General features: G+C 40.5%; 1 protein-coding gene and 1 long non-coding RNA gene across 7 annotated transcripts in view; both read left to right on the top strand.

Annotated features, from left to right (window-relative positions):
* The window catches only part of LOC308468471, a 253,966-nt gene that overhangs the window by 191,473 nt on the left and 36,795 nt on the right, over positions 1-25,698 (top strand). The window lies entirely within an intron of this gene.
* MED27 (mediator complex subunit 27) overlaps positions 1-25,698 on the top strand; it is a 175,656-nt gene that overhangs the window by 116,684 nt on the left and 33,274 nt on the right. For all 6 annotated transcript variants that reach the window (XR_013981653.1, XM_080990651.1, XM_080990653.1 and 3 more), the window contains 2 exons: positions 6,104-6,197; positions 25,431-25,538. Coding sequence is in view for 5 of the 6 variants with exons in the window: in XM_080990651.1 (XP_080846777.1) it covers positions 6,104-6,197; positions 25,431-25,538 (202 nt within the window). In the remaining variant the exon portion in view is untranslated. The remainder of the gene's footprint in view (positions 1-6,103; positions 6,198-25,430; positions 25,539-25,698) is intronic.

Genomic DNA, 25,698 nt, shown 5'->3' with positions numbered 1-25,698 from the left:
CCATTTTAACTGAAGTCTAATTCTATTATTTTAACCAATTTCTACCTTATCTGTATGTAACGTATTTCTTGTACTCCGCTTCCAGACTATTCTAGTTAACTAATATATATAAATTGTTTAAATAAACAGGTGTTGTGTAAGATCTAAGTGGAACCAAAAGACAGTACTCTGGCAGCTGCATCTGGTGATGTTGGGACAGAGTTGACTCTGGGGAACCTTCAGTTTGTAAAGCATGCATTCCAGCACTGAGAAGAAACCAGTTTTGTTTTTTTTAAATGCCATTAATCCAAAAAAAATTTTGTAATATGGAGCTGTGCAGAGAGGTTTCAGTCTTCAAAACGCACGTTCTTGGCTGATAGTCACATCTGGGAGATGCTTTCACAGCATGAGAATTCGTTGAAGATCCTTTCACTGCTTCTCCAAGCATGAAGTGTCATTTTGCAAGAGGTGGCAGAGATCACTGCTTTAATAACTATTGTTAATTCATGTCACTGGAAAACCTGCTGCAGAGCCACACTTGCAGACATGCTTGTGCTTGCTTAAGAGGCACTGTTTGAATTAAATTCTTTATTTTCACCCCAGGAATAATAAACTATATCTACAGTTTTCAAATCAGCATTATGAGAATTGTGACAGTTTTGTTTATGGCCCATTTTTAGTACCAGATGCAGTAGGTGCTGTTTGGGGCATCAGTTCATCCTCTTCCATGAGCATTGCATTGCTTCTCCTTGCCCACCAGGAATCATAGTACGTTGTAAATAAAATAATATTCCTAATAGAAATGAGTTTGCCATTAAAACACCTTGGCACTGAGAATGGTAGTACGTAGCAATAGGTCTCCCACATGCTGCATGCATTTATAAGGATAGGAAGCTCCCTTATATTAGACCATTCATCCCTCTAGCTCACTGTTTGTCTATGTTGGCTCTCCAGGGCTTCAAACAAGGGCTGATTCCCAGACCTACCTAGAGATGCTGGGGATCTTTTTGTATGCAAACCAGTTCCTCTAATGCTGACCAAGTCCTCTACAGCACTTCCCCTATTCAGATGTCTTCAGTATTTTTAACATATGTATATAGATGTTATTGTAAGAAAGTACCTACTCATACTAGAGATGCCTTCGCTAGATGTCAGAAGCTGGAGGCTCATGACCAACTTGTCCTGCTGAGAGGTGCCATTGACCCTCTAATATCTAACCCAGAGGCAAAAGTGAGGCAGGGAAAATGGAATTTTGTGGAAAACAAACTTGCTTGAGAGGCTGCTCTATGTTTACATGGTGTAATATAGAATAGCTGCGCGTTAATGAAACCGAGCAATCCTGTTTGTTACTACAGTGGTACCTCGGGTTACATACGCTTCAGGTTACACACACTTCAGGTTACAGACTCCGCTAACCCAGAAATAGTACCTCGGGTTAAGAACTTTGCTTCAGGATGAGAACAGAAATCGTGCTCCGGCGGCGCAGCAGCAGCAGGAGGTCCCATAGGCTAAAGTGGTGCTTCAGGTTAAGAACAGTTTCAGGTTAAGAACAGACCTCCGGAACGAATTAAGTACTTAACCTGAGGTACCACTGTATAACAAATAGTACAGTGTGTACCCCCAGCAACAAGGTAGGCACAATTGTTTTCCTTAGCACATATATTTGGGGAGGCACATCTTCAAGAGAACACCGGAGATACATCAGGTTGTCATTGTTAGGATATTGATGTTCCGTTCCACCTAAACAGATGTGTGGAGCTGTTGTATGTCACATGTCTGTTAAATTTCAATTCAGTAGGTAAGGACATGACATGTTAAGACTGAATCTTCAGTTGAACTTAGAAAGTATCCATGTCCAGAGACGGGGCAACATGAACCTTCATGCACAATGGAAGTCTTTGGCAGAACTGGGAATAGAACCCTATCGAAGAATTCTCCCTCCTGCAAGTTTACAGTCATGTGAAAATCAGAGTTGGGTCACCCTCACAATCACATTCCTGCTTCTCCACACCTGGGAGCACATCAGTAGAGGAGAGTTTACAAGTATAAGCTTCCTCTGTGATTCTTACTCAACAAGTTTCCCCTGTGATGTGGAACCAGGTGCTGTAATTCATTTGGGGAGGGGGGCAGCTTATATGCCCCCATGCATAGACAATCAGAGCATGATAGTGGGGGGTGCCCCACTCTCCCCTTCATTTGAGGGGGAACAGCCATATTAGGTGATAGAAATTGACGGTTCCTATTAAGATACATGTAATTCTGGCTAAGATGCCCATTTCTTAACTGGTGAAAATAATTGTCCTGAATGTAACAGTAAAATTTGGACAGAGTTTGCAATTCTGGTTTGAAGGGCAAACACAAACCATTGTTGGCAGCTTGGATGGAATGGGAAGTGATAGCTCGGTGCTGAAGAGAAAGTAGTTCATTGAACCTATGCAATTGAGAGTAGAGGGGGAAAGGGAGTATGTGAGGCCCTAAGATGCTTTAGAAGATTAAATACTAAGACTGTTGTATTTTAAATCCACTGACATTTTCTTTATGTGTTCCCTTTCTAATAAATATGTGCTTTAAATACTTGACTAATTCTTGGCAATATATGATGTTCAACCATTCACATGACCAGCCCTGTGCTTTGTGACAGTAATTGGCTTCCTGAAAAGGAAAAACAAAACATGCTATCAGAGCACTGTCTTCTTCTCTCTCCTATAAAGCAAAATAAAAGTTTGATACATATATATATTCGATTCTTAGGTTTTGTATGTGGAGTGAAAAATGAACAGCATGTATTTTACACACTGTGTGGGAGAAACGCTATTTAAACGGTGCCTGAGCTACTAAACATAACACTAACATCGGATCACTGGATCTAATCCAGTTTATTTTAAAAGGTCATACTGAAGAACTAAGCCATCTGTCCAGTGTAGAACTAAAAGACATTTAAAGTGTTGCCTTTCTGCATTCTCTTTGGGGACAAGTTTATATGTGAGAAAGAGGGGGAGAGATGCCATGTTACCTGTTTACAAAGCTGCAGCTTCTGAAATAGTCCTTAACTTTTGATTCCTGATCTTTCTCTGTACTACTCCCAGCCCTCCACAAAATGAACTGGTGGATTCTACACTTTGGCCAAATATAAGCCTTCTGAAGCACCTTCTGCCTGCTAGGTGGTGCCATTCACATAAAAGCTATCCTATCAGGGATTTTTAAGATAGATAGATAGATAGATAGATAGGGCATCCAGTTCTGCTCTGCATTAATGGAGGCAGCCCCCATGAGAGCGGGAGATCGTTGGCGAAGGAAAAACAAGGATGATAGAGGGTAATTATCCTTGCAAATTCCCCCCCCCCCCCCGGGACGTGGGGAACGGACTTCACTCACAGTTTGTCTCGGTACTTGGCTCTCACTCTGGCATGGAATGCAGGGGGCAGGGAGGCGCTGAGTGCAAAAGCACTTCACCTGCTGAAAACCCTCCAATGCTGCTATTAAAAAGCAGAGGTTCTGCTGTTATTTAGAGCTTAATTGGACTAAAATACAGGCATTTGCTAGAAGAGATGAGATCACAAACTATGGAACAAACCAACTGCAAGGACTTTAAAGTTTGAACTTCAGAAAAGACTTCATTCAGAGCAAAGGACAGTGAGGGGGAAAGGAGCCTACAGTTTCTTTGTTTAAAGTTTTATTCTCTACATTTATGATTCGGCAACCCTCCTCTGAATGTTAGTTCAAATTATATTTGTACAAGCAAGGATGGAAGAAATTGGAGTATAAATATGGAATATAACATCAAACGGAACTGATGGGTAAAAAGGGGGGGAGCTCTATTTTGCAAAAGGTTTATGATGGAAACTTAGAGCTGACTCTTTCCCATCCTTTATTATTTACGAAGTGAACTGAATAACGCTAAGAGGACTTGGAATTGAATTTAATTGGAAGTATAATTGCTCATATATCTTCAGTTGGAAGGAAGGATGAAAGGAGTCTGTCAACTGCCAAGGAACTTATAAGGTTCTTTATAGAGTCATCTGCATTTCAACAGACCACTCTTCTTCCCAGGAAAAATGGTGACAACAGGTAGTATTTACTGGGACAGGGTGACTTTTACAGCTGTTGTTAAAGTTGCAAAACAATGAAGCACAGGACAGAGTGATGGAGAAATCTCTGGAACAACAATGGGATATCAGCTCCGCCCAAGGCATGATGGATAACAGCAACAACCAGGAGAAAGAAAGACATAACATCTTACAAGGACAGGGAGAAACACCATGGACAAAATAATTGCCCCACACAGGAAGAACAAGGATATAGTCACTTGTAGTTTTATAAATCATTTAATGTGTCAACATGAATAGAAGTTATTAATATTGCAGTTGTTGTATAAGGGATTATTATTATGACTGGAATGTAATTGAAATTAATAAGATTTTGGAATGCAGAAATAAAGAAAATCATCAAATCTAGCACACCGGGGGCCACTTTATATTAATTATATAATTCAGTATTTGAACAATTGGTATTAATAATTGTATTATAAATTGATCTTGTTATGAGGCTATTATTGGACTGTAATTGAAAACTAATAAAAATTATTATTAAAAATAGATGATAGATAGATAGATAGATAGATAGATGATAGATAGATAGATAGATAGATAGATAGATGATAGATAGATATAGACAGACACACTGCTTGAAAAACTGGTGACTTCTGCAAAAATTCTTCACCTTGCTAAGTATGATTTTAATTATTTTTAATGGCAAAATTTAAGAATTAAAGCATGGGTTATTATACTAAGAAGTAATCTTGGGATCCTCTAGGCTTCTGAAGAAGTTAGCTGGCTGGCTGGCTAGCCGGCTGCCTTCCTGTGAATTTTGTGATTAATGGAGTGTTATGATAGCAGGATAAACTTGCCAGCCCTTAAGATGAACACTAAATTAGGGCCAAAAATGTGTATGTTTCCTAGCACAGCATTCCTGGAGGATTACTGTTTTGGGAAAGATACCCACAAGTCTTCTCATCTCTTCATTTTATTTTACACCTTTTAACTAGGAGTTAGAGTACTAGGAGCTGATTGGGCAGGTGCTAAAATAGTCTGTTGAGGAGCATTGCTATATGTGCACAATGATAATTTGTGTGTCAAGGCATGTAGCTCAGAAAGATGAGACACACTGTTCATCATTACTGGGCCAAATGTTTTACTTGGAATTTTGATTCAAGGGCCAATCCAGATAACTTAAATGTGTATACAGGCAACAGCCAAATAATGTGTGTCTGAATGATGCACATGAGCACAGTGCCAAACCTGGAAGTGACCTTAAAAATGTCACTAAACAGGGCGGAATGGAGGCGGGGTGGGGACGGGGAAGGCCACACATATGTAGTCCGCCAATGTGCAGGGCCTGGGAACAGAACCCCTGCGCAAAGCAAAGTGATCATTGACTGTACATTAAAAAAAGTCTTACACATGGCAATACATTTGTCCATGGGCTGTATCCACTGTTGGACCAATTCAGAATAGACCATTTTAAAAATAAATTTAAAAAGACACAGGGAACTTAGGTCTATTAGTTTCAGTGGGTCTACAGTGAGTAGAACTAAGTTGAATATAACCCCTGTTTTGAAAGCAGCTTTGCAAGCAGGTTTGACCACAAGATTGCTTAGAGAACCTTGATTGGTCAGAACAGCATATAGTGGGGGTGGCTTTCAGAGATGTACATCATGAAGCGCTTCCATAACTTTTGTTGGTTTCTGCATAGGAACTACAGGTGTGCAGTAGCATATCACAATTTAGAAGAGCAGTGCTAAAGAACAGAGAGGGAATATGAGAAGAAAGGGGCTATAAGGAATGTTCCAGGGAAGGAGAGGAAATAATATTTGTGATTTTTTATTTCATGTGGTCCAGGTAAAACCTAAAAAGTAGCTGGCAAAGTAGAAAAAATGTGTTGGGAGTTTGTATGACTCAATTTAAAAAATGCAAGGGTATTGATGAGAGGATCTTGATAGAGCTGTTAAAGAATAGAGATAGCTTTCATTTATGCACCCATGTACAAAGCTCCATTCTCAGTTTAGACTTTTAGACTTTTCGACTTTTCGTCTTTTTCCTTTTTAATGCTTGTGTTCCTTTTTTAGGTACGTTGATGATGTGATCAGCCGTATTGATAGAATGTTTCCTGAAATGTCCATCCACTTATCAAGGCCAAATGGGACCTCTGCAATGTTACTGGTATGTTAAAGTTTTATACAAGCAAAACTGGTGGTGTGCACACACAAAAATGCAAGTTCCTGGTTGGGAGATGGAGAAAGCATGTGCTTTAAAAAAATCTTAACTACTAATAATTGATCAGAAGATGCTGGCAAAAGCTTACAAGTCATCTGTCAGGGTAAAGGTTCAGATTCAGATTAATGGTCTATCTAGCCTAGCATCCTGTTCTCAAAATGGCCAGTGGGAAACTTGCTAGCAGATCAAGAGCACAACAGTGATCTCCTCATATGCAATTCCAGTAGAGCATCACCATTGTGGCTAGCAGGCATTGATAGCCTTGTCCCACTTGAACTTGTCTGATCCTCTTCTAAAGATGTGTGATGTGGTGGCCAACACTACCTCTTGCAGGTGGAAATTCCATAGTTTAACTATGTGCTTTGTGAAGAAGTACTTTCTCTGGTCTGTACTTACTTTTTTGATATTCGGGTTCCTTGGAGGACACTGAGTTCTAGTATCGTTCCTAACTACCGTATAACACACATTTTTTTGCTAAATTTTGTTCGTCAAAAAATTCAGGGTTTTATATATGGAAAAATATTTCCACTGATTTCCTCGATCTTTCAGCAGCTGCCATGCAAGCTTTTGCTACCAGAGATAAGCGTCGCCTACTCCTTCTCCCCCCCACACCTCCAGCCACACATGCCACTCTTTCTTGTGCACACACAGGTACCGGGTCGCCAGACTGCGCCACGCTGCACCACAAACCATGTAAGGTTAAGGGCACCAGGGGCACCAAGTGCATCCAGGGCCGTCTCTATCCCTCTACTTAGCAGGCAACATCAGTGCCCTGGAGAAGGAAAGCAAGTGTACACGGCTGCATAGGGAGACTTCAGTCTCTCCAGCAGTAAAGCGCAGTGTCCCCTCAGTGCGGAGCAACAGGGGATGCAATCGGCACCAAAAACTGAACTTTAGGGTGATCGCCCCCCCCCCCAAAAAACTGAGCAACTTCTTAATTTCTCAGCTTTGGGTTCAAAAAAATAGGAGGAGTCTTATACATGGGGGCGTCTTATACATGGAAAAATACAGTACTTTCTCCACAACATGACTAGAAAGCCCCAAATATTGCTACTGTTCCTCACTGGGGAGTTGTACCAGCCCCTTGATCATTTTGGTTGTCCTTTTCTGAACCAAATGTCTTTTAAGGTCCTAAGCTGGAAAGCTGCCAAGTTCATACAAAGGACTTGCAGCAAATCTATTTTTGCAGACGTCTGCAAAGAGCTGACTTCTACACGGCATCACAAATGGCTTCTGATTCCACCCTTTCAGATTTAATAGTAGTTTGCTGTGTAGCATTGAAACAGAAAACAGACCTTCCACCCCCAGTGTGATCTCCTGGAGTTCATTGCAGAGTTGTTTGGATCTTAAGCAATGTAAACGGCTAAGATTTTCGTGGGTTGCATATGGAAATTTGATGGAAAATTCTAGGGAACAAGTAACTGCACCAAACCACAAATATTTTAATCTGAAGAGGAAATAAAACCATAGAGTTTGAAGGCAGCTTCCTGTGTTCCTGTGTCATCAAGTGTGTGGCATCAAACTAATGTACATAATCTACATTAATTTTGGAGAGCCAGAAACATATTTTCATAAGAGATCATGGCTGCGGGCCAAATAAATAAATGATTTTCACAAGCATCTGAACGCAGGAGGCATACAGCCTAGATGAATCAAACCGAAAGAGAAGCTTTGTTTTAATGTCAAATTGTAGTGTAAATGAAAAACTATAAACACATTTATAGCTTACCAACTGCTTAGCTTCTCAGCAACTTCAGTTGAGATTTTAGCATTTTTTTATATGAACATATTCTTAGTACAGCTCTTGAAGGAAGCAAGTTCCTTTAGTCATAATAAAAATCAGTTGTCATATTTCATTTATTTCTGCTCAGTTGTCTAATATTCAATTTTTTAATACTATTCCAGGATTGACTGAACTGGAGGGTTATTTTTTTAAAAAAAGCTTGTTTCCCCTGGCATATTAATTTGTGATTTCATGATTCGCCAAGTGGAACAATATACTACATGTAGTGAATGAGATCTGGAGCATCATGCAAAAGCATTCACTTTCATTTAGCATTATATTCTTTTAATTGTCCGTCAGTCTGCTGGTATTCATAATGCTTTTGGTGTAAGCTCAAATTTGACATCCTCTGTATTTATTAGCAGGACCAAAATCTGTCTGGAATTTTGTATCTCTGGTGAGTTAGGAGTAATAGCACAGCATTTTGCACCTGTGCTTGTGTGTACACATTTGTATATACACACAAACACACATGCAAATAAACCCCAAGGGCAGCCCCGGCAGGCATCCTAAGGATCTTGTACTGGCATTAGGGGTGCTATCCAAGTTTTCACAGCAGATTTTGGCTGTGCCTATCTGATATTTATTTAGCATCAGTTTTGGCAAGACTCCATAGCTCTGTTCTCAATTAGTGATGGGTGCTTATAATCTCCATTTTAGTTTTCTTTTAGAAAATCCAAGTGTAAGACCACAAATGTCTGAAACCTTAGTTTCAGGGATGAATCCAATTCTACCTAAAAGAGACTCATTGAAAGAATAGGCATGATTAGTTTATTTCTAGTAAACATTGTAAGCCACCTTGAATCACAATTTGGGAGATTCTCAATTCCAAATATTATTTTGCTCGCCTGTAAACTGAACATTTGTACTGTATTTGTTTGATTGAAATTTAGTGGCTGATCTGTGTATGATCATAATAAAAAAGATTTGTGATTAGGAGAAGGTGAGATAAATATATATTAAATAATAAACAATAAGAATCAAATAAATAAATAACAGAACCAGCAGCAGAAATAGATATAATCCCCAGTGCATATCTTTTGTCAAATTGTTAATACTACTAAAATTATCCCTTGGAGCTTTTCTTTTCCACCCCAGCTCACCTAAGATGCAAAGCCTTTTTTATAAGAAGTATTAAATATTTCCCTTGATGAAGAGTTTTCTTCAGACACTTTGGGAACCAAAAGTTTTAGTGCACAAAGATGTTTTAGGCAGAAAGCATGAAGTTGAAACAAAACAAGTTTTTCGTTTTAATTGCTCATTGGCACTTTATTTTCTTATGAGTGCACACCTGTCCAACAGCCATGACTGGAATTTATCACAGGGACCTTTTCCTTTCTAGCTGTTCCACAAGTTCACTCCAAGGAAGCTTCAATTAGCCAGTGCCACCCCAAACTCCCCTGCAGAGCAACTATCTAAATACTTTTGCTTCAAGATCCTGTCATCCTGTCACCAAGTGTGCATAATTTCCTGCAGAGACTTTCCGTATTAGATCATTCTGTTAAGCCTTAAGGTAGATTTTAATAGTTCAGTACAGGTATTTCAAGTTGAATGAAGAGTGAGGGGCTATGGAGAAGAACTGCACTGTGGTGTAGTTGTTACGTTGTTGGACTAGGACATGGGAGACCAGGGTTCAAACCCTACTTGGCCATGAAACTCACTAGGTTACCTTGAGCCAGTCACCAGCTCTCAGCCTAACGTACCTCACAGGGTTGTTGTGAAGATAATATGGAGAGGGTAAAACCATGTGTTCCGCCTTGAGCTCCTTTGGGGAAAGTGGGAAATAAAGGTAGCAACAACAACAATATAGTAGAGGTAAGAGTTTACCACAATGGCCAGACTCTCAATTCCCTTCAAAATTCCTAACAAAGCAGTCTAAAGAAGAGGCACAAAAGGTTAAACATTTCAGCCTTCAGTTTTGGGCAGCATTCATATAAACATATGCCTACCAAGGGAAGGCCCTTATGCACAGTACAACCTCCAGCTAGTACAGAAGCATAACGAAGCTCATTCCTAAGGGTATTTGTTGGTCCTTAGTAGCTGCTGTATTGCAATCCTGCATGGCCAAGGTTTCCTCTAGACAATCCGCTCTTTCTGTGTTTCTCAGATTTATACATAGTGATTGTACTTCATTAAGCTGGATTTACAGTGCATAGTCTAAGCACATAAATAATTGAAACCCTTTTCCGGAGCACTGTGGAATCCTCAGCTGATTTTAAAGTAGTCTATCATGGTAGTTTTGGATAGCAGTTGATCCCATTCCACCCTATTGATTTATCAGTTAATCTTAACTGCATCCACACATGAAAGATCGCAAACATTCTAGGATAACAGCCTTAATAAAAAGACTATGCAAAACTCATTGTCTTCAATTCAAAAACTTTGTTGCACGTTTTCCCAATTTGGCATTATAAATGAGAATTAGAAGTTGGATGTTAGGGAAAGAGTAGTACCTCATGCTCCTTCTGGGGGAGTTTGTCCACCTTTGGTCCCCTGATCCAATAACTCCTTCACAATAATTCAACTAGGGGTCACATTTTCATGGGAGCAGAGACCTCTGGGGTGTATGGGGTGTTAGGGGAGGGGTAGTACTTGGGTAGGGGACATGTGCTCCTTTTGGGGTAGTTTGTCCACCTTTGGTCCCCACCCTGCACTGAGCTCTCACCTGTGGCTCCTAGAAGCTATCAGCCACACCCTAGGAAACTGCTTTGACTGGTCGGCTAAACCACGTGAGAGTAGCTCACCCTCAATAAGTTAAGGGTTTCTCCTGCATGCAAAGGCCAGGCTCCAGCAGATTGAGCAGACAAGACCAATACTGTGGTACCTCGGGTTACATACGTTTCAGGTTACATATGCTTCAGGTTACAGACTTCACTAACCCAGAAATAGTATCTTGGGTTAAGAACTTTGCTTCAGGATGAGAACAGAAATCGTGCTCCGGCGGCGCAGCAGCAACAACAGGAGGCCCCATTAGCTAAAGTGGTGCTTCAGGTTAAGAACAGTTTCAGGTTAAGAATGGACCTCTGGAACGAATTAAGTACTTAACCCGCGGTACCACTGTAGTGGGTCCAGCAATCAAGAAGGTGGTTTCTGCATGTGCTGTAGAGAAGAGTGAGGGGCAGATGGGGTTTGTCAACCTGGGAAGGTTGCCTGTCTTGGAGAAGGAAAAGTCTGATCCTCTGCTGCCTTGCAGCTATACTCATTCGTGAGAAAGGCTTTGGGAGTAAACCCAGAGGAAAAAAATGTGCCCACTGCCTGTTGGGACATTTTTGGGAGAGGAAAAGGCTAAGGAGTAAACCCTATACAAATCCGGAGTGGAGTCCCTGAGGTGGTTGGATGGTACCTTGTACGTGTCCTTCCAGCAACTCCTACAAGCCCAGCTGGTGCTCTGCTTTCCTTTCGACCACACCAGCAAGGCTGAGAGAGGGATCTTGTAATCTGGGCAGCCCAAGGCCACCTTACACACTGCTCAGGCTTGCACCCCAAGGAGGGCACTTTGGTTCTGCTCACACAGGGGTTTCACTTCACCCCCATAGATGCATCAAGTTTTTCTATGAAGAAGTGACAGGAGAAATACTGAAGGCCTAACCCATGTTGTGAACTTCATCAGTAAAATAAAAATCTCCACATTTAAATGCTTATCCATGTGAAACCATTAAGGTTCTAACTTCTTGCAAAAAAAAATCCCCTCCAAAATATGTATGAGTGCAATATATGTGTGTCATTATTTCTGTCCTTTATAAATCTTCACCAATTTATTTTGATTTAATTGTTGTTTAATCATGTATTTTAATTTGTATTGTATTGTTTGATTTATAAGCCAATCTGAAAAGATTTTTTACTGAAGGATGGCATATAAATTCTTTTTAAAAATGAACTGAGCCTGATATCCTGGCCAGTCGTAGACTTTCACAAATTGAATTATTTGATCATTTCTCAACAAGGTGTATGCTGTGGGCAACAAACTATCCCCTTGATAGAGCAACTTCTTGTTCTAAAAAAACCCTGAACCTCACATGAGTTTGATTATGTATTAATGGAGATCCATTGTCATACAAAGACAGGTTTTTACATTTTAGCTGCTGTGCATCTTCAGTGCTATGATATAGTGCTTTTAAGATCCTGGCTATAAATCATGCTTTACATGGGTTGTTTATACCTGTCCATAAAACTATATTAAGTTTGAAAATGTTTGTTTCAAGGCAAAGCTTTTATTGTTGAATTGAATCTATGAGCAGGTTGGAATGGACATAAACTTATAACAGCTATAAAAGAGGAATCTACTAGCTAGTTGGCACGAAATTCTTCAGGGTTCGGCAACCCCTTGCATTGTCCCTTGCTGCTGTATTCTCCCCAGATTTATCAGCAACGCAATTAATTTAGGTTGTCATTGTTCAGCTACACAGTATAATTAGCACTTTAGTGGCAATTCTTTACATCTGTTCTTGTTAGTCCAGCTGACTGATGTGATTCATGTGTAAGTATAGGCAGCTCTGAAGGCTGCAGGTGGTGTTCTCTCTCTATTCTAGAAAATATTCTAGAGTTGCCTATTTTCTTTCTGTGATTCTGTTGGAGCTTATGTTAGGATGACCACAGTCTAAACTGAAATGGTCACCAATGTCAGTTTGTATTTCCACTGCACGGTGAACCAAGCACAATGTGTAAAATGAATGCTGTATATCATCTTGTGTGCCTTCAGGTGGAGAGATTATGCACATCTTACAAAGGTACTTTCACATTACTTATTTATTAGTTGCCTTTATATGCCACATTTTTCTCCAATGAGATCAGGGTGATGTTCACAGTACTCCCTCTCCTCATTTAATCCCTACAACAACCCTATGAGGTAGGTTAGACTGTGAGACAATGGCTGGCCTAAGGTCACCCAGTGAGCTTCATTGCCAAATGGGGATTCAGACCATGGTCTCCTAGATCCTAGTCTGACACTCTATTAGCTCAAGTTTTCACAAGCTGATGCTGAATTCATGGTGCATTAGAATCTTCAGTGTTGGATGATATTTAGTAAATTCTTTCATTCTGTGAAATCTTCAAGAGTCACCATATTAGTAAGGTAAAGGTAAAGGGACCCCCTGACTGTTAGGTCCAGTCACGGACAACTCTGGGGTTGCGGCGCTCATCTCGCTTTACTGGTCGAGGGAGCCGGCGTACAGCCTCTGGGTCATGTGGCCAGCATGACTAAGCCGCTTCTGGCGAACCAGAGCAGCGCATGGAAATGCTGTTTACCTTCCCGCTGGAGCAGTACCTATTTATCTACTTGTACTTTGATGTGCTTTTGAACTGCTAGGTTGGCAGGAGCAGGGACCGAGCAACGGGAGCTCACCCCGTTGCGGGGATTCAAACCACCCACCTTTTGATCAGCAAGCCCTAGGCTCTGTGGTTTAACCCACAGCGCCACCCACGTCCCTTACTGTATTAGTATAGTATCCTAAATAGTTAGTAGAATGTAATTTATCCTTTGTACTATCATGCCTACCAGTATAACTGAAAGGGCTATCTTGATTGTGACAATTGGAACAGCTTTGTACATCTCTACCAGGTTTGAACACCTGGGTCTCAGAGAGGGATTCTGTGGCATCTTCATTACAGTGGAACTTTCCCTAACCCCAAAGTAGTGCCCTTCAGATGTTGCACACTGCAGCTGCTCACAGCCTTAGCCAGCATGGCCAGTGGCTAGGGATGATGGGAGTTGGAGTCCAAAACATCTGGAGGGCAACAGGTTGGGAAAGCCTACTCTAGAGTTCCATCTGGAAGAGCTATGAATTGTTCTAATTTGGGCTGTGGTGTGGATGACCAGAATTATGTGAGTAATTTTTAATTTGTGTATTTTAGCTGCTTGTTGTTTGGTGGTGTTTTAATTGGTTGAGGTTTTGTTTTTGTTTTTTTTAACTATTACCTGACCTAATCTCTTAGGAAGGGCTGGAGAGAAGGGACAGTATAAATAATGCGGGGTCATTATTGTAAAATAATGCTTGTAAAAGTACTGTATGGTAAGAAGGCTTCTACTTCAGATGTCAAGTCCAAATCTTTGCTTCCATGGATTTTGATGAGGGCATACCCTTGTCCCATGTAAGCCCCACTGAAAGGAACAGACGCTACCCAACACCTCTATATTGTGCCCCATTTCATCACTCATTTGCAAAATGCATGTGGAGTAAAAGTCACTGTTATTTTTTGTAATGTTCTAAAGACTTAAAGAAAGCTCATGGTTTCTAAAAATATTGCAGAATGGATTAACAAAGAAGCACTGCAACTCATCATTTTAAAGCAGAGTCTTAAAATAATTTGTATAATTTTGGAAAATATATTCCACCCCAGAAAATGGCTTATTTTAAGGAACTGTTTTTCACATTACTTTTATAGCTCAACCGTTTTATTTCCTTTATATAATTGTAATATTTTATATATCTAGGCTTCTTCACCTAATCTTTTCCTTCTGCTGTGAAATTGGGGAGTAACACCCCCTTTCCCAGTGGTTTCCATTCTTACTAAATTACATAATTTATCTATTAGCATCTTAAATCTCCCTTTAGCTACTCTAAGTAGTCTGGCAGTATAGAAGTGGGCTGTATGCTAAATACAGACAAATTAGACATCTTGATAGTATACTTGCTGCAGTTTTGTCTGCTGTATTAAATTTATCTTAGTGGTAGCAATTTAGTTAACAGTTATCTCCCTATTTTTCCTAATGTGATTGTAGCCTCAAGCATTTAATTCCTGCTCTCCAGCTTTTAATTTGAGTAACTATTTCATATATTCTTCTTAAAGAGTTGAGGTAACAGTGTTGATCACAGAATTGAGACTCTAACATCTTAATTTCAAGCTATGTATATAGAACATCTGTACCTTTTGGATAGGGGAAAACATACACACATCATTTGTTTCCTAAAGGGCAGTCATTGTAATGGATCACTCTTAACAGTCTATACAGCTCCTTCCTTTAAGGAACATTGATTTGGTTTAAATGTTTAATGGTGTGAAGGCTCAGGAACATGCCACAGATTTTCTCACTCCTTCCTCTTTTCTGGTGAATGGGTCCCCTTCACTTCCTGGTTTTTTATAATAATGATTGGATCCAATAGTAGCTCTTCTAAGAACATTGTTGTTTGTTAAACTTACATCCTCTGGGGCTCTTGTGGAGAAGGCACACAAAGAAAGTGCTCACATGATGACCGCAGGGTCCAAGTCAGGTCATATGGGAAGAGGTGGTCCTTGACGTATTGCAATCATGAGCTGTTTAAGGATTTATAGGTCAAAACTAGCACCAATGTCAGGATTGTATTATATGCTCAAACTGTCTTGCCTCAGTGAGCAACTTGGCAGCTGAATTCTGCACCAGCTGAAGTATCCGAACCATCTTCAGAGGCAGCCCTACATATAACATTTTGCAGAAATCTAACCTAGAGGTCACCAGAGCATAGACAACAGAAGTTAGGCTATCCCTGTCCAGATAGGGGCACAGCTGGGCCACCAGAGCCTCAAGCAACAGCAGTGGATCCAGAAGTACCTGTAAGCTACACACCTGCTCCTTCAGAAGGGGGTGTAGCCCCATCAAGAGCAGGCAACCTCCCATCCATCTGGTCTAGGGAACCACCCACTAACAGTGCCTCAGCTTTATCTGGATTGAGCTTCAGTTTACTGGCTCTTGTCCATTCCATTACAGAGGCAAGACAATGGTCCAACACATCCTCTGCCATACTTGCAAGTGTACAGAAGAAGTAGAGCTGTGTGTCATCAATATATAGCTGGCAATGTACCTCAGAGCTCCAGATGACCCCATTCACTGTTCCTTGTTCATTATTCCAGAGTTCTGTAAACTTTTACCAGTCTTGTTCACATTTTTAAAAATTTTCTTGCCCATATTTAACCCATGGAATCCAGGTAAGGGGATTCCTAAAGTGGCCATTTCCCATAGTTTAATATTTCATTATCTAATACGTGACCCCCCCCACACACACACACTCAATGTTTTGCATATAGGATCCTTGCTGTCAATCCCAGCATTTTAAAAAAATAAGTAAAGTCATTTTCAAGAGAATACTGCAAAATACTCTCTATATTTGGCATTATTTTCAGCCAGTAATTTTAATAGGTCTACTCTGAATAGTGCTTGGTTTGATACAACGACTAGCTTGCTGTGATGCTCAGATTGGCAAACTATGGTTAGCATCTTTCCCTCCATACTACGTTTTGAAATCTGCTTGTACAATATGGTTAGGAGGCAGTACTAGCCAAAAGTGGTGGAAGAAAATGCTACTATGGAAAAAAGAGAAAAGGAAGGAGATTTAGGAGCACATGGCATATTTGAGGTGTGGCAGCCTTAGCTGCTGCCTCAGACAGTGGATGCTGGCAGACAGGGTGGCAGCAAGATCATGGAGGACAGAGCTGTGTGTGTGCCTTGCAGACCTTTCTTTGTCACCAAAGCTTGTTTGCAGTCTGGTTGACTTCTGTATGTGGAATTTGTGTATGTGTTTGGGGGTGGAGGGGCCTTCCTTTCTTTTGAATTTTATTGGTTTTCTAGTAATCCAAAATATACAAAATCATTTACAAAACATTGCAAATTAAATTAAACAGAATATAACATTTATCGATCTCAAGAGAATATGGTAATAATAAGTTTTGGCAGAGCAGGAAGGTATAAGGTAGAATTTTGATTGTTAACAATAACTTAATTATCTTTGGGCAGTTTTAATTATGACCATTAGTTACAGACTACCTGCATTTATTTTGCAAAATAAAAGCAAAAGTACACGAGGAAAAGAAAGAAAAAACAGAATAGGAGCTAACTGACTGTAGACATCAGACTGTGTTATAAACCGTAAACACCCTTCTTCCATGTACAGTGGTACCTCGTGTTACATACTCTTCAGGTTACATACGCTTCAGGTTACAGACTCCGCTAACCCAGAAATAGTGCTTCAGGTTAAGAACTTTGCTTCAGGATGAGAACAGAAATCATGCTCCGGCGGCGCGGCAGCAGCAGGAGGCCCCATTAGTTAAAGTGGTACTTCAGGTTAAGAACAGTGTCAGGTTAAGAACAGACCTCCTAAGAATTAAGTACTTAACCCGAGGTACCACTGTATATCATCATTTATGTAATAAACAATTTAATAACAAATAGCATAAAAATTATTGTGCTTTTTTGCCCCCTTATTACTGGGAACAAAGGCTTTCCTGCCCTTCAGAATACCTTGTGCCAGCCCTGATTCCAGAGCATTCAAACCATGTTTTGGAGAACCTGAACCAATAACTCCTTCACAATAATTCAACTAGGGGTCACATTTTCATGGGAGCAGAGACCTCTGGGGTGTATGGGTTGTTATGGGAGGGGTAGTACTTGGGTAGCTTGGGTAGGGGACATGTGCTCCTTTTGAGGTAGTTTATCCACCTTTGGTCCCCACCCTGCACTCAGTTCTCCCCTGTGGCTCCTAGAAGCTGTTGGCGTGTGGCAGCAGCCACACCCCAGGAATGGCTTCAACTGGCTGGTTAAACCAGGTGAGAGTAGTTGATGGGTCTCAAACCCTCAATGAGTTAAGAACTTCCTTGCATGTGAAGACAGGTTCTACCAAATTAAGCAGACAAGACCAATGGGGGCCCATTGGTCAAGATGGTGGTTTCTGCACATTCTGTAAATGAGGGGCAGTTGGGGCTTGTCAACCTGGAAAGGAGAAGGAAAACCCTGATCCTAAACCTTGTGGGATTTCTTGAGGAGAAGAAAAGACTAAGGAGTAAGCTCTACACAAATCCGGAATGGAGTCCCTAAAATTGTTGGATGGCATCCTGTATGCTAATTTTGAGCAACTCCTGCAGCCAAGCTGGTGCAAAATGTATTGCTCTGCTTTCCTTTGGACCACACCAGCAAGGCTGAGAGGGGGATCTTGTCATCTGGGCATCTCAGGACCACCATACACACTGCCCAAGCTTGCACCACAGGAAGGTCTCTTCGTTGTTGCTAACGCAGCAGTTTGACCTCACCTCTGGAGGCACACCCCATTGCCTTTCAAGACAGAAGGAGGCTAGCCAGAAGCCTCTGCACTATCCTTGCTGGATTGGTAATTGCATCCTTAAATCCTCTTTGTCTTGAGTTCCCCTGTCCAGTCCACAAACTGCCAAACAGCCCCCATATATAGAGACAGATTAATGGCATCAAACTGGATTTAGTCCCTCAACCACTAGGAAATAGCTTTACAGTCTTGATTCAGGACCTGTTTGCAGAAAGTTCTTGTGGGGAAATGGGGAAATATCATAGTGTGCCTTCTAATAGGAATGGCAATTGCCAGATGTTTAAACATCTTGGATTTTGAGTCGTTTCCAACTACTGTCTCCTCTCCACTAATGAGAAGGAGCCTGGTATTTGGAACATGGAAAGCTGGTTTTGTTCCAGCTAGCTCAGTCTTGCTGACACTGACTAGCTTGTGAGTCTCCAAGATTTCAGGCAGGGACTCTCTCCCAGCCCTTCCTAGAGATACCAGGGATTGAACCTGGGATCTTCTGCATGTGAAGCCTATGCTCTACCACATGACACAACTATGATGTACAATCTACTCTAACCAAAGCCCTTTAGTTCCCTTACATACACCCAGAACAAAATCATGGAACAAATTCTCCATGAGGCCTCACCAGGAATGTAACACTGAGTGGCAGCAGAGCAGTTAACATCTGGTCCTGGATATGCTTTTCTTGAAGAGTGTAGCACTGGAAACTCCCCATCCATGCCCTGAAGGCATTTCTGGCACTCCATAGAGCATTGATAATTTGGGTCTTTATTGGATTCTGGAGTACCATGGATCCAACTGATGCAGTGACAGAAGTTGGGCATCCTTCATATCCTACTGCTAACTGAATTGATTTGTAGGTTTTTAAGATGCTTACCTCTTTATCGCAGCAAGGTAATTACATCATAAATGCAACTAACGGTAGCAAAACAGTCCCCTTTTCATTTTGGTACAGTTGTTTGCTGTTTACCCTTCCTTATTAAGAGGCTGTCATTTGTTATCTGGGGGTGGAGGGATTTTCAGGGGAGAGGAATTCACCAGCTTATCTTTAATATTGGGGAAATCGTTTAAAGCCCTTAATTTATGTTGGCTTTTTAGCGTATGGTATTGCAATTAAGTCAGATTAATGAAAGGTAAATTCCAGCCTCTCTATTAAAAAAAAAAAAGCCTTGTAAAGAACCTAATTAGCATGTTTGTTTGTTTAGCCGCTAATGGCTTAATTGCATCCTATCTTGCTATTTACAAATAGGCATCATTAGAGAAGAATGAGCATGAAAAGCAAAGTGTAGCATTCATACCAGCAGAGGAGGAAGGAAGTGTAGGGTCAGCCATTGAGGGGAACTGTAGAGGAAAATAACTAGCAAGAAAGTTATTTTCTTTACCATTCTCTGTTATTGTTCCAAACACATACAACATGATTTTCAGTTGCTATGCTGATTAATGAGGCATGGAAATGTGGGGCGGGCGGGGGGCCTTGCTGTTCCTCCCACCATTCCTCCCACCATTCCTCTGCATCCAAGCAATCAGTGATATTCCATCACCTCTCAGTCAGGTCCCTACCTTGTGTGCTGCCTTCACAGGAGAGCATGCACCGGGGAGCATGAGGCCTCTGGTGAAAAGAGGAGACAGGGTTCTCCTTTGGGTGGGGGTGTCCCAGTTTGGGGAAATCTGTTTCATGGGGTTCCTGACTGACAAACTCAGGCTATGTGTCAAGGATTCAATACCTATGCATCTTGTGCCACTGGTCTTCCTGATCTAGCAGGTTCCTCCTCCCCTGTGTCAGAGTCCTGGCTGAGGTTCAAGGTTGGAATCATGACACAACGGGGACCAGTAATGTACAGGCAAGCCGTCTTTCATGAAGGTTTAGCTGCCATTGTTCCATAATCTATCAATGGCTGCTAGCCATGATGGCTAAGCATTGCACTCACTGTTGAAGTCAGTAATGTTTCTGAATACCAATTGCTGGGAAGGAAGGAAGAGTGTTGTTGTGCTCAGATCCTGCCTGTTGTTGTTGTTGTTGTTGTTGTTGTTGTTATCAATATTTTATTGAAAAGGATTCAGCCATAAAGGGATAAAGTGATACAAAGAAAAAGAGATGAAAAATAAAAAGACACAAAAATGTGTAGAAAGACATATATGAATATATATGAAAAATACCCTAACCCTTACATTATTTTATAAATTTGATATTATTATCCTAATACATATATAAATATTAATATTAATAGCCTGCTACATTTTGTATAAACTCATTCCAAATATTGTCGTATTTATTTATGTTGTGCTCATTTCTTGCTTGCAAGCTTCCCATTGGGCATCTGGTTGGCCACTGTGAGAACATGATGCTGGACAGGACGGACTACTGGTCTGATTCAGCGGTGCTATTTTTCTGTTCTTGTGTTTTCCTCTGATAAGTTCTAAAGCTCCCCAGGATCTTCCCAAACGCAGTTTGAAAACTACTGCTTTAGAAGTTCGACATTTTAAAAATTGAGCACTGTTCCAGTGGCATTTACTCTGCACATCAGTGATATAGCTTGGAATGTTTTCCATTCCTTTATCTTTTCTACTGAACCTTTCCACTTTTAGAAATACATTTTTTAAATAAAACTGATTAGTAATAATTGTTAGGCTACAAATAATTAAATAATAGTCAAACTTGACAGCTGGAATTGATATGAAGCCTGCCAAATCTAAAATAAAAGTTTAGTTCACTTTTTCAGATGAATGTCTTTAAGAAGCACATGTATTTATATGCAAAGGCATTCAGGTGTCCTTAAAAACTGTCATATTAGTTAAAGTGCCACAAGTTCCCCTTTAAAATTTAATATAATGGTAATGCGTACACTATTGAGTTGCCATGTTTTACAAAATTTACACTGAAAAGGAACTCCAATTCCTTTAACGATTACAAAATTTACAGGCATTCCAGTAAAATTAGTTTCCAAGTACATATTTGAATATAACATTTAAGCTGCCCAAGTGCATTTTATTCAAACTTATCAAATATTTCAGTGATTGGAAAAGGTTTATAAGTAGCATATGGCATGTAAAATTAACTTGACATACTGTTTGAATTTTGTTTAGTAAATATAAGTCAAATAAGCATGCCAAGATAGCTCCATCAAGTTAAGGCAGCATAAATGTTTTTGGAAAACCTACATCACCACTGTGCATACAGAGGGACCTCTTTCTCTTTTATACTCTCTCTCATGCCTACATGAAATTGTGCATGAATTGGGAAAAGTAGGTAGAAAGCATTTTCATAATGCTGGAACTTGATAAAATTGCTGGGCAGTGGGTTCAAGACATTTGTGTATTTCCTCACAAATGTTGTAACAATTTTTTGAGATTCATTGCCACAAAATTTGGCAATCACTGCTGGCATAGATGGCTTGAAAAGGAGCAGATCATGGATGCTAAACCAAACCAGTATCATGAACTTTTCTTCCTAACTATAAAGCTATTTTGGCACATAAGTGGTGTATTACTTAATTACCATTAATAAAGAGCTGTTAAGGGGCACCATTTTTATTTTATTGTATCAGAGCTAAAATCCTTCAATATACTTGACCAGCCAGATGCATAGAAATGCAGTGCAAACGCCAAAGAATCAAAATCTTTTTTCAGTTCCGCATATTTGATTCTGGTTCTTAAAAATTTGATGCTGGTGCCTTTGAGTTTAAAATATATTTCCTGTCTTCATTTCATTCAACTCTTTGGTATGCCAGCTATTTTGCAATTGTTAACTCATTAAGTTGAATAGAATTACTAATTATTGGAGGAAGAGGCCTTTTTTAAAAATCCAAGGTACCTTGGGGGATTTTCACTATTTTTTGTCCGTAAAGATTTAAGGATAATGCAAATTTTATCACATTTTGTCCTTTAAAAAAGCTAGAGGCTTTGCATCCTGATAGTCAGAATCAGCGCTGTAGTGTTTAAAAACAGGCTGGGATTGTAGTAGTATTAGACAGAGGGTTGCATGCATGTTTAACCTGCAGCTGTTCCATTTTCAGCTCAAAGAACTGTGGGGCATTTTCCCCCATTCATATTAATTGAATTTTAGAGTGACCTTGTTCACGTATTGATTTGAATTAAAATTTTCTACATCAAGGTCGAGCTGGCACATATCCTACAGGCAAAATATTAAAAAGCCAAGTACTGTGTCTATCAGGATATCGACAGAAGAAGTTGAAATTTAATAGGGAGAAGTTTGCCTCAGAAGGTAAAAAATAATGTTGTCTTTGTAATGCAATTTAAGAAGTAGACAGTCTGTCCACTGAAAGGAGCTGCCTGTTTTCAGAATATCTTCAAATTGAGGCACGCACTTTATGGCTTTTTATGGAGCTTAGCTTGTGTTTCTGGGGAGCTGTGGATTAGAGAGCCTATATGCTGCTATCAATTTTAGATGTTGCTGGCTATTAGACACTAGAAAACAACTAGATAGTGAGGAAAGGATATTGCAGAATACAGCTGGATATGTGGTTCTCCTTCTGAGCTTTGAAGAACAGGGTCAGACCAAGTGACACAAAGGGTGGGTTCTTGTGGCCAAGCAGCTGTTTTGCTTCTCTCCCAAAGGTGAGGGAAGATGTGGAGCGAAGAAGAGCAGCACCAGCTGCTTTCCAGGAGAAACCCTGCCAGATGGGTGGGGTATACATCATCATCATCATCACCACCATCATATTATTCCCACTCCAACCAAAGGGAGGAAAGGTTGCTGACTCAGAGCTGCTCTATTTTCAAAGTCGGGGCACAACAGAACCATGGCCCAAATCCCAAACTGCTTCTCATCCCCAGTTGAAATGGGGCCTCTCACTCACAAAAGAAATAACCTTATGAAGTAAACTTCAAAACGTAGTTGTATCCACTTTAATTCAAGTGGTGCCAGAACCCTGTTGCTACAAACCATGCGGGAACATCAAAGGCGGATCTAGGGGAGCGGTACCAGTGTGGTTGCACCGGACACAGAGTTTCTAGGATGCTGCTGCCGGCAACTATGACATCCAATGGAAGGCAAGATGTGTAGGGGCCCCAGATTTTGATGTCACACAGGGCACTACTGACATTTGAGATGCCGAGGTCCACCCCTGAAAACAGTCTTAGGAGCTGAGGTGAAGCTACTGCCATGGGTGCTTTACTTGCTGAAAGGGGTTCTGATTATCAACAAAGAGGAGGTGCTACCCAGAACTAAAGGCTGCTCCACCATGGAACCACTATAGTATTTTCCATGCTACTGATTTGGGGCTACAGTCCCCATCATTCAGTCCTCAGCTTGCCAGAAGATCTCACACTGTACTCGTGAGCCTTGGTTTACATTGCTTGGCACAAAAACCATAAGAACATAGGAGCCTAAATCGCACGAAAATCGAAATTTTCAAAAAATTCTCCTGCACCCAATTTTGGACCAAAAAATCTTAAAATATTATTTTGAGCTTATCTCATAGGTATCTACACATAAAAAATTTTTTTACAGGAAATCTGAGTCATGAGAGCACATGGCACCAGGTGATTTGGCGTGGAATGACCTTCATGACTTTTTAAAGAGGTGTAGTATCATTGGTGACTTTTGCTCTCAGATGCTCCCCGTTGGATAAAGCACCTCCCACCAACTGCTGAATCATTTGGGAAATGTAGTAAAAAGGTCAGAAGCTAAGTTTAAAAGCTCATTTGTCACACCACCATATTCTGCATTGGGAACAATATTTTTGTGAGCCATTAACACCATTTTAAAACTCTGGTGAACCCTCAATCCTATTTTGGTACCTAGTTGTGACTACAGATCTAACCTGAGTCATTTTTGAAAAGCTAATTGCAGCTGCTCAACATGCCAGCCCTTTCAAGATTTCTGCATGTCGGAGCTTCAGGTTTTCTCCCTTCTGTCACCTGCCTTTTGGAAGTGGCATCTATAATCCCACGGGACTGTTCCTCATTTCCAAAAGTACCTTCATTTGCTGAAACGCTGTGCCTCTGCTTTTCCAGTCAACATAACAGCTGCTGGAATTCCAGTGTCAATACAATATTGGCACAGAACTGGAAGCTTTTAATATTAACAAGCCTGTTGTGAAAACTTTAGAAAATGCACAAATAGTGCTTAAGTGTTCAGCAGAAATGAATGCACATTATATAAAGTTGTTTCCTTCCTTATATCTAGTATAGGTCAGGTTGTGCTATCACTTTTATCAAGCAAAATACCCCTGAAAGAGAGTCTGTTGAAGGTTTCAATTAATCTGCTTGTCTTTTATTTTCTCTGCACAGCTACATCTGTCGCTTCTTATTTTACCCTCCAAAACAGTATAAACTTCAACACATTATATTGTGCTAGAAAATACCACACTGTTATCACTGTTTATCAAGTGAGGTTTTTTTGTATATCTCTTGTTCTTCACCAAACCTTCCACTCAACTTAATCATTTTCCATCTTGCTCATCCCCCTCTCTTGAGCAGGTGGGCCTAGAGGCTTCTGGCTATTATGACTTTTCTCTTGGGCTCTGTTTTAGTTTTATTTATTCATTTTGTGAAATGCAGAAATTTCACAGCCTTTACTTGCCAGTGTTTTTCAAAATCAAAAGACATGATTTAGTGCTTTCTTTCCAGATTAGTTGATGTTCTGGTTTTGGTAACCCAAAGCTCAACTTTAACTTTGGCTCTCAGGATGAGGTTGTTTCAGTTCTGACCCAAATATGACATCAGCATATACTTTTGATAAATCCATGCTGAATACTATTTGCTCTATCCAAACCCATAGCTGAAGGTTCAAGAGTGGGGTAGGATTGTATGTGGAAAGTAATTGTGACATAAGTTTTTCCCTCCCCGACTTGGACGTCATCAGCCTCCCTGTTGGAAAGGAACTGTTGGAAACAGAAAAACTTGCAAGGTGGTGGTTAGGAGCTAAAAAGGTAAAGGTAAAGGACCCCTGACAGTTAAGTCCAGTCGCGAACGACTCTGGGGTTGTGGCGCTCATCTTGCTTTACTGTCCGAGGGAGCCGACATTTGTCCGCAGACAATTTTTCCGGGTCTTGTGGCCAGCATGACTAAGCCACTTCTGGCAAAACCAGAGCAGCACACGGAAACACCATTTACCTTTCCGCTGGAGTGGTACCTATTTATCTACTTGCACTTTGACATGCTTTTGAACTGCTAGGTTGGCAGGATCTGGGGATAACCCTAAATATTGGTGGGGTGGAGGGGAGAACTCAACATGGGAAAGCCATTTTGACATGCATAATATATAGTTCAGAACCTAAACACTATCAATAAAGGGTTCTTCTCTGATGCTCATATAGAAAAGCCCCCATTTGCCTTTCAGTCTTTTAAATTATGGAGTATGTGTTTCTTACCATTGTCTTTTTTTTTTTGTCACGTTTACGTCCTCTCACCCCCTGACAGGTTACATTAGGAAAAGTGTTAAAAGTCATAGTGGTGATGCGGAGCCTCTTCATTGACCGAACAATTGTCAAGGGGTATCATGAAAATGTATACACAGATGATGGTAAGGTAAGTGTCTCTTCCATACTTCCCTTTACTATGGATGTTTATATGGAACTTGGTGCTCAGACAATTACAGAAGAGCAAGTCTCTACAATTGATGCATCCCTGGCCCAAGAATGTTATTTATGTAAAGCATCCCACTTTTAATTTTAGATAACTTCTCTCC

This window comes from Podarcis pityusensis, assembly GCF_964106645.2.
Source record: "Podarcis pityusensis genome assembly, chromosome: Z".
In the NCBI taxonomy this organism is placed as follows: domain Eukaryota; kingdom Metazoa; phylum Chordata; class Lepidosauria; order Squamata; family Lacertidae; genus Podarcis; species Podarcis pityusensis.
Note: the sequence above shows the minus strand (reverse complement) of the source record. Positions and strands in the feature narration are given on the sequence as shown.